General features: G+C 53.6%; 1 protein-coding gene across 1 annotated transcript; it reads left to right on the top strand.

Annotated features, from left to right (window-relative positions):
• The first annotated feature begins 2,742 nt into the window (after positions 1-2,742).
• On the top strand, positions 2,743-4,948 carry LOC142915955 (lysophosphatidic acid receptor 1-A-like). Its single transcript, XM_076061589.1, has 2 exons — positions 2,743-3,511; positions 4,466-4,948. The coding sequence occupies exons 1-2, from the start codon at positions 2,776-2,778 to the stop codon at positions 4,795-4,797; spliced, it is 1,068 nt and encodes a 355-aa protein (XP_075917704.1). The 5' UTR covers positions 2,743-2,775; the 3' UTR covers positions 4,798-4,948.
• Positions 4,949-10,125: the final 5,177 nt, after the last annotated feature.

Raw genomic sequence — 10,125 nt, 5'->3', positions numbered from 1 at the left:
TCACACAGCTTAAAGGTCGTGATCTAAGTGTGGCTTCTCTCACTCCAGCGCTGTCCTCCAGACAGTCTCGTCCCTTCACCTGATGAAGGCTGCTTGTGTTGTGGCCGAAACGTCGTGATTTTTTGTTATTTTATTTTCACCTACGTGACTTTACCCAATAGAACCAAAGAGTATGCACTCACACACTCACACAAAGACCCACGGACTCACACAGAGACGCACAGAGACTCACACAGAGACCCGGAGACTCACACAGAGGCCCACACACTCACACAGAGACCCATGGACTCACACAGAGACCCACAGACTCACTCACACAGAGACCCACAGACTCACACATAGACCCACAGACTCACACAGAGACGCACAGAGACCCACAGACTCACACAGAGGCCCGGAGACTCACACAGAGACCCACATACTCACACAGAGACCCATGGACTCACACAAAGACCCACAGACTCACTCACACAGAGACCCATAGACTCACACATAGACCCACAGACTCACACAGAGACGCACAGAGACCCACAGACTCACACAGAGACCCGGAGACTCACACGAACCCACAGACTCATACAGAGACCCACAGACTCACACAGAGACCCGGAGACTCACACAGAGACCCACAGACTCACACAGACACCCACTGACTCACACATGGATCCACAGACTCACACAGAGACTCTCACAGAGACCCACAGACTCACAAATAGACCCACACACTCACACAGAGACCCACCGACTCACACAGAGACCCACAGACTTCCACAGAGACCCACAGCCTCAAACATGAATCTACAGACTCACACAGAGACCCACAGACGCACACAGAGAACCACACACTCACATAGAGACTCACACGAACCCACAGACTCACACAGAGACCCACAGACTCACACAGAGACCCACACACTCACAGAGACTCACACGAACCCACAGACTCACACAGAGACCCACAGACTCACAAGAACCCGCAGACTCACACAGAGACCCACAGACTCACACAGAGACCCACAGCCTCACACAGAGACCCACAGACTCACACAAAGACCCACAGACTCACACAGAGACCCACACTCACACAGACTCATACAGACACCCACAGACTCAAACATGGATTCACAGACTCACACAGACACCCACAGACTCAAACATGGATTCACAGACTCACACAGATACTCACACAGAGACCCACAGACTCACACATAGACCCACATACTCACACAGACACCCACAGACTCATACATGGATCTACAGACTCACACAGAGACCCACAGACTCACAGAGACCCGCAGACTCACACAGAGACCCACAGACTCACAATAACCCAAAGACTCACACAGACACCCACAGACTCACACAGAGACCCACAGCCTCACACAGAGACCCACAGACTCACACAGAAACCTACAGACTCACACAGAGACCCACAGACTCACACAGACACCCAAAGACTCACACAGAGACCCGGAGACTCACACAAAAACACCACGCACTCACACAGAGACCTACAGACTCGTACAGAGACCCACACACAGAGAGACCCACACATTCACACAGATACCCACAGACTCACACAGATACCCACAGACTCACACATGGATCCACAGACTCAAACAGAGACCCGCACACTCACATAGAGACTTACACGAACCCACAGACTCACACAGAGACCCAAAGACTCACACAGAGACCCACAGGCTCACACAGAGACCCACAGACTCACACAGAGACTTGCACACTCACACAGAGACTCACACGAACCCACAAACTCACACAGAGACCCACAGACTCACATAGAGATCCACAGACTCACACAGAGTACCCACAGACTCACACAGAGACCCACAGACTCACACAGAGACTCACACAGAGACCCGGAGACTCACACAAAAACACCACACACTCACACAGAGACCAACACACTCGTACAGAGACCCACACACACAGAGTCCCACACATTCACACAGAGACCCACAGACTCACACAGAGACCCACAGACGCACACATGGATCCACAGACTCACACAAAGACTCACACAGAGACCCGCACACTCACACAGAGACTTACACGAACCCACAGACTCACACAGAGACCCACAGACTCACACAGAGACCCACAGACTCACACAGAGACTCACACAGAGACCCGGAGACTCACACAAAAACATCACACACTCACACAGAGACCTACAGACTCGTACAGAGACCCACACACAAAGAGACCCACACATTCACACAGAGACCCACAGACTCACACAGAGACCCACCGACTCACACAAGGATCCACAGGTTCACACAAAGACTCACAGAGCCCCACAGACTCACACATAGACCAACACACTCACACAGAGACCCACAGACTCACACGGCCTTGGTACACGTGTATATATATAGGCTGTAGTGTATACTGTAGTGTACACAGTATGTATATATACTATTATTCTGTAGTGTATACTGTAGTGTAAACACTGTATACTGTATAGGCTGTAGTGGGTCACAATAACACCGTGGACCTTAAAAACGGACAAAACATCTAACAGGCGATGTTTCAGGCAACAGTCGTCTATCACAGCACAATATAGCCGCCTCATAAATTACCTTGTAACTTGACTACACGGCAAAAAACAATACTCAATTCGCCTTTTTTTAATATAAATCGGTCCATTTAAAAACATTTGGTTCGGGACAAGAGTGTAACGTTTCTCTTAACTTTAATGAATCTTCGCTTTGCAGGTGGGTGTCGGCGTGGGAAACAAAACGCGAGAACGAGATGGACGGCAGCTGCCACCACAATGAGACGATCACCTTCTTCTACAACAACATCAAAAGGCCACTGTACGACGAGTGGTCTGTCACCAGCGTGCTGGTCATGGTGCTCGGCATCACCATGTGCCTCTTCATCATGCTGGCCAACGTCCTCGTCATGCTCGCCGTATACATCAACAAGAAACGCCACCACCCCATCTACTTCCTCATGGCCAACCTGGCCGTGGCGGATTTCTTTGCGGGAGCGGCGTACGTCTACCTGATGTTCAACACGGGACCCAACACTCACAAGCTGTCGCTGCCGACCTGGATGCTACGCCAGGGGCTGATCAACACGAGCCTCACGGCCTCCGTTGCCAGCCTCCTGGCCATAGCCATAGAGCGGCACATCACGGTGTTCCGGATGCAGATGCATTCGCGGATGAGCGAGCGGCGCGTCGCGGTCGTCATTGCGATCATCTGGCTCGTGTCCATCATCACCGGTGCCATTCCCAGCATGGGCTGGAACTGCATCTGCAACATCAGCACGTGCTCCACCATGGCGCCCCTGTACAGCACCAGCTACGTCATCTTCTGGGCCGGCTCCAATCTCTCCACATTCCTGATCATGGTGGGACTCTACAGTCACATCTTCGTGCACGTGTGGAGGAACACGATACCCGTGCCGCAGAATACCTCCAGGTCCACCCAGAGGAAAAAGGCCACCATGAGCTTGCTCATAACGGTCACCATCATGTTGGGTAAGTGTTGTGGGTCTGGGCAGCAGGTGCTCATATTCGACAACACGATTCACATTCGTCTTCGAGCGTGTGTGCATGTGTACAGCCCCTTGTGTCGATCCGGTGCATGTGTAGGGAGTCATTTTGTAGTGTGGGTTGTGTAAAGGTGGGGTAAATAGACGTGGGAGCATAGAAAGTGTAGCACAACAATGGAGATTGTTGCACTGGCCACCATGTAGCCTCCGGGGCAGGCTACATCAATCTGACGTGCGTGACAGTCGCCTAACCAAGCACCGTCTTGGCTCAACACTCTGCTCAGCTTCTGATCGGATTTGGTGAATGTTCTCTGGGTGATTTTGGTTGTGGGCAACATTCATGGCTCATATCGCATGCCGAACAGCTTTAGGGGAAACAGTGGCCCAGTGGTTAGCGTACTGGCGCTATGAACCCAGCGACTGCTGTTCGATTTCGAACCACGGCTAACGGTGGCGAGTCGTTATCGGCACCAGGTGCGGCACCTCCCCAGTCGTTTCACCAAACTGCACCGGCTAGGTTGAAGTACGCAGAGGATTGACGAAGGCCTGTGAATTATCATTCGTACGACGACTATTCTAGCACAGCGGTTGAAACAACGGGGCAAAGTTTTTTTTTTATCTCCCCCCCCCACCGCCTCTGTCCACCCGGCAGTACGTAGGGGTCTAGCCACAGTTTGTCGATCGGCAGGTCTGGGTGTAGCGAGGTAAAGTGTGGTTCCTTGTCTGGCCAACGGTGGAAAAGCAGGTGGGAAAAGAAGCCTCTAAAGGGCCTCTCCACAGTTCTCCTCTAGTGGAGGGGCCCTCCTTGCAGCAGTCATGGAGCAAGCCATTGCAGGGTTGTGCCTTGACCTTCCACGGGTTTCAGGGAACAACGCTGATCTTGTTCCACACGTTGCTATCAAAATGCCTGACTCGTGTGTCTCGTGCCGTCGCCTCTCAGGAGCCTTCATCGTGTGCTGGACGCCAGGCCTGGTGATTCTGCTGCTGGATTCGTTCTGCTCGGACTGCAATGTCCTGGCCTTTGATAAGTACTTCTTGCTCATAGCGGAGCTCAACTCCGCCATGAACCCCATCATCTACTCGATTCGGGTCAAAGAGATTGTCGCCACTTTGCAGCGAATCCTGTACTGCCAAAAGGCAGAAGCCATCATCACCAATGGCTCCGATAACGTCTCCAATAAATCAACGTCCACGGCGAATCACAACCTGGTCACGCCTATCAGTCACGTGACCACCACAAGTGCGATGAAGATGAATCAGTTTAAATTTTGATTTAAAGCTTTCGTGACTGCAGTAATTCATATTCTTAGTTTTTTCGGTAAAGTCACGTTGAAGAGAAACAACAAAATAACAAAATATATATAAAACAATAAAAAATTCTCACGACGTTTCGACCATAACTCAAACGGTCATCATCAGGTGTGTCGGTTTGCATAAATTATTTTTTATAAATAAATAAATGTGCCGTTTTAAAAAATAATTTATGCAAACCGACACACCTGATGATGACCGTTTGAGTTATGGTCGAAACGTCGTGAGAATTTTTTATTGTTTTATATATATTTTGTTATTTTGTTGTTTCTCTTCAACGTGACTTTACCGAAAAAACTAAGAATATGAATCAGTTTGTCGTCTAATAACTAATTGGGCTAACGATGCATGGTTTTCCTACCTGATGATGATGATTGCTTGTGTTGCAATCGAAACGTCGTGATTTATTTTATTGTATTACCTACGTGACTTTACAAAAAGAACCAAAGAGTATGTTTCTCTTTGCGATAAGATTTCATTGAACCTGGGTACAATGTATGTGTGTGTGCACCCTTGTGGAGATAATGCATACTAGAATTTAAATACAAACCTAGTGGCATTTGGTACGCTTCGTACCAAGACAGTTATATATCCATACGGTTTTATTTTCTGGGTGAGATCACTTCAATATAAGTGTCGTTAAACCCGCCAACCAATTGGTATGGTGTCATGTAAATAGAACGTGGCCAATTCCTTACTAGTACAGCACACCGGTATGTTTGAGGGTAAATAGAACGTGGCCAATTCCTTACTAGTACAGCACACCGGTGCGTTTGAGGGTAAATAGAACGTGGCCAATTCTTTATTAGTACAGCACACCGATGTGTTTGAGAGTAAATAGACGTGGCCAATTCTTTACTAGTACAGCACACCGATTTGTTTGAGGGTAAATAGACGTTGCCAATTCTTTCCTAGTGTAGAGGAGTAGTGGAGGACGTCATGTCACTCAGGGGGGTGAAAAGGGATGATGTCAGAAGTTACGGGGGATATATAAGGGGGAACCCGTGATGTAGAGGGGGTTGTCGCGAAGGGCCAGGAACGGAGAGAGTTGTGGAGTTGGGATCCAGGTTAGGGGGAATCAGCGCCAGGCGAGTGTGCTACTTCACCCGGCCGACCGAGTTGGGTGATCCCTCGGTTGGTGCTGGGGGGGGGGAGATCACGTATAGCCTGGGTGGAGCTAGGGGCCTCCCGGTACCCTTTCCCCTGGGGAGAAATTAGGGTTGTCACCTGTTGGGCGTAAGCCTTTAATAAGTTACTGGCAGTAGCCCTTAATAAAACTTGGTATCAGCCACTACTAAAGAACCGTGTCCGTGTCGTCAATTGCACCTCAACAACTGGTGCCAGAAGTGGTTTCGTTCCGCGCCGCAATGCCTAGATCCGGCGCGAAACGAAAGACTACGCCTAGGGTGCACCAGGGCGACAAGGACGTCGGCGAGCTGGCGATGATCCCGGAGACCGGGGGCCCGGTGATGTTCCCCGTGGAGATGGTCCAGTCGGGGCCAGAAGAGGCGGCGGTCGGGGGAGCTGCCGCGCCGCCGTCGGACGAGTGGTGCGCCATCGCGGCCAGGCTGGAGACGCTGCAGCTCACGATGGCGCAGCTCGCCGTCGCTTTGGCAGAGGTGGGGGACCGCGTACACTCGGCGGGCGGTGATTTTTGCCAAAACCGCGGGATCGCCGACATCGCGAATCCTGCCAAAACCATAATTCCCGCCAACGCGCTGCCGGGTGTGCCGCGGCAATCGGGCGCCATTTTTTATGCGCCGCCGGATCCAGCCGCCATTGTCGCTGCGATGCAGGAACCGGCCGCCATTGTTGGCGCGACGCCGGAACCGGCTTCGCATCATACTATCGTCGGTTTCGTTCGCGATTTTGCGACTATTGCGAAGCCACTGCACGCCCTCTCGGCCAAAGGTACAACATTTCGCTGGGGGATGGAGGAGGAAAACGCCTTTGTGGCGCTTCGCACGGCCCTGGCGGATGCGCCGCCCTTGGGGTATCCCGATTTCTCTAAACCCTTCTCGACACCGACGCCAGTGACACGGGCATTGGAGCCGTCTTGGCCCAGGTGATCGATGGGGTGGAACAGGTGGTGGCCTATTGTCTCCCACTGAGCAGCGGTACTGCGTCACCAGGAGGGAGCTGCTGGCTTTTGTTTTTTTTGTCCAGCTGTACCGGCCGTATTTGTATGGTCGCCGGTTCACCGTCCGGACTGACCATGCAGCCCTGCAGTATTCCCTGTGAATTGACCAGCCCTCGGGTCAGCTGTCCCGCTGGCTCGAGGCGCTCCAGGAGTACCCCTTCGATGTCATCCACAGGAAGGGGACTCGGCATGGGAATGCGGACGGCCTTTCCAGGCTGCCCCCGGACAGCGGGTGCGCTTGTGCCCTGGGTTCCAGCCGCTGTAAGGCCCCAGTGAACACTGCGGCCCAGTTGGTCGCATCGGCCCGAAGCGGCACCCCCTCCGGGTGTGGCATTGCATTGCCTGTTGATTTTGGCCTGGGACTCCCCCGGGAGGTATGGTCCAAGTTGCAGATGGAGGATTCCTCTCTGCTGAGGCTGCGACGCCGGGTTGGGTCAAAGGCCCGTAGCTCGGTTCCGTCGGCGGCCCCGGTGATCGTAGTACATGACGGCCTCCTCATGTGTTGGGATGCCCAGTTGGAATGCTATTGTGTGGTGGTGCCCATTGGCTTACGAGGAAAATTGACCCGGGTTATTCATGAAAAACTTATGCACTTCGGCTACCATACGACCTTGTTGACCCTTAAACGGAATTACTATTGGCCGGGTGTGGAGGATGATGTGGCTCTGATTTTGAAAGGTTGCCACGACTGTGCGCGGAGGAAGGCCCCTGTTGGTCAGGATCGGGCGCCGCTGCAGTCCATCCGGGTTTCTCGTGTCAATGAGCTCGTGGCACTCGACATTCTGGGGCCATTCCCTGCATCCCATCGGGGCCATAGGTACCTCTTGGTGGGCGTGGAGTATCTCACACGTTGGCCTATGGCGTGGCCTCTGGTGGACCAATCGGCCTCGTCCATCACTGAGGCGTTGTTCAGGGGTACGTCCTTGACAAAGGGGCGCCAGAACAGCTCTTGGCGGATCAGGGGCGGAATTTTTCTTCCCGTTTGCTCAAGAAGGTCTGTGACCTCCTTGGGACGAAGAAGGTCCACACCTCGCCCTACCACCCCCAGTCCGACGGGATGGTAGAGCGATTAAACCGCACGCTCACGTCCATGCTGTGTCATCATGTGAGCACGTCCAAATTGGACTGGGACCTGTTCATCCTGGGGGTGCTGGCCACGTACAGGTTAGCTCCTCATGCCTCGACGGGGTTCTCACCATTTTACCTCATGTATGGAAGAGAACCCGAACCCCTGATGCACATCCAACTGGACCTCGGGCCTGCCAAAAAGGGTTCGCCTGTTCCCATCCAGATGAGGATTGCGCTCGATCGGCTGCGCGAGGCGCGGTTGGCGGCGTTAGATAATTCGGCCAGCCGATAGGCGGCCTCCGAGCGTCTGCCCAAACACCAGGCTGTCGGCCGCCCGTGGGAAAAGGGCCAGTTGGCGTGGCTGCACTGCCCCCAAGTGCCGGTGGGTACGTCTCCTAAATTACATCGCCCATGGCAGGGCCCTGTCGAGGTCGTGGAGGTCCGCTGTCCGCAATGTGTCCGCATCCGGTGGGGCCGTCGTCACTGGACCGTGCACCCGTCGCAGCTCAAGCGGGTGGTGCCGCCGGGGCTCCCTGATTCATCCCCATTTTTGGAGCGGTCGGCGATTGCTGCGTCCGACGAGCCGGGCCGCAGGGGTCATGGAAATGCGAGCGATGCCCTGCCCTTGTGTATGCCCGCAGAGCCACCGACAGTGACGCCGCCAACAGCGGGCCGTCCGGGGGGTGTCCCGGCGGCGACCCTGCCTCCCTCCAGGCCACCGCCCGGTCCGGACACCGACGCCACAGGGAGCAGTGGGCCGCCGTTAGAGGCGCCAGCTGAGCCCCTGCCAGTGGTGCCGCCGGCGACGCCTCAGCTCGGCTACGTGCCGGCTGGCTCGGCTTTGGCCGGCGCACCGTTGCCTCAGGCGGCCGACAACACATGGGGGAGCGGGCAGGCGGCGGGCACGCACTCAAGGGGCGTGCGCATACACTGACGGCCCGCGAAGTCGTCTACTTCGATCCCCTGCCATGTCGCCACTTACGTTGCCGGGTGGTGACTGTCCAGACTTTTCTGATCCCGTGCTGCCCTAGTGTTGTGTTCTACTAGCAGCCGGGGTTGTCTCTATACGCATGCGTCCTTGGGGTTCGCATAATTGTTGCAGATGGGTCGGCTGGGTTTTTTTCACGGGGGGGGGGGGGTAATGTAGAGGAGTAGTGGAGGACGTCATGTCACGCAGGGGGGTGAAAAGGGATGACGTCAGAAGTTATGGGGGGTATATAAGGGGGAACCCGTGACGTAGAGGGGGTCGTCGTGAAGGGCCAGGAACGGAGAGAGTTGGGGGGTCGGGATCCAGGGTAGGGGGAATCAGCGCCAGGCGAGTGTGATACTTCACTCGGCCGACCGAGTTGGGTGATCCCTCAGTCGGTGCTGGGGGGGGGAGATCACGTATAGCCTGTGGGGAGCTGGGGACCTCCCAGTACCCTTTCCCCTGGGGAGATATTAGGGTTGTCACCTGTTGGGCGTAAGCCTTTAATAAGTTACCGGCAGTAGCCCTTAATAAACCTTGGCATCAGCCCCTACTAAAGAACCGTGTCCGTGTCGTCAGTTGCACCTCAAAACTAGTACAGCACACCGGTGTGTTTGAGGGTAAATAGAACGTGGCCAATTCTTTACTAGTACAGCACACCGGTGCGTTTGAGGGTAAATAGAACGTGGCCAATTCTTTACTAGTACAGCACACCAGTGTGTTTGAGGGTAATTAGAACGTGGCTAATTCTTTAATAGTACAGCACACCGGTGAGTTTGAGGGTAAATCCACAACATTTACTATTTGAGGACGCTGTTTCACCAGTAATTACAGCCGGCATCATCAGGCGACAGCCAGATTTGGCTCCCCAACACACAACCGGTGTCATGCTGCACTCGTAACGAAATGGCACGTCTTGTTCACGTGACAAACCTTCCTCATTGGCTGTCGGGTAGTGGCGGGTTTCACGACATTTAAGTGATCTAACCCCCCCCAAAAAACCCCCTCATGGATAAAATTGGTCGCAAAAGCTTCCTACTACTACCACGTGTTCAAGTGTTTATACATTTCGCATATTTTGATGGTAAAGTTTTTTTGACGTCTGTTGCAGTCG

This window comes from Petromyzon marinus, unplaced genomic scaffold (genome assembly GCF_048934315.1).
Source record: "Petromyzon marinus isolate PM22_M1 ecotype Great Lakes invasive population unplaced genomic scaffold, UKy_Petmar_22M1.pri1.0 PM_G_Scaffold_37, whole genome shotgun sequence".
Taxonomy (NCBI): domain Eukaryota; kingdom Metazoa; phylum Chordata; class Hyperoartia; order Petromyzontiformes; family Petromyzontidae; genus Petromyzon; species Petromyzon marinus.
The sequence above is the reverse complement of the archived record's forward strand: the minus strand, read 5'-3'. Positions and strand labels throughout refer to the sequence as shown.

Excerpts from the sequence above, each read along its gene's own strand:
- LOC142915955 (XM_076061589.1), top strand. The coding sequence starts at position 2,776 with ATGGACGGCAGCTGCCACCACAATGAGACGATCACCTTCTTCTACAAC. Across the intron at positions 3,512-4,465 it reads AACGGTCACCATCATGTTGG|GAGCCTTCATCGTGTGCTGG; the intron begins GTAAGTGTTGTG and ends GTCGCCTCTCAG.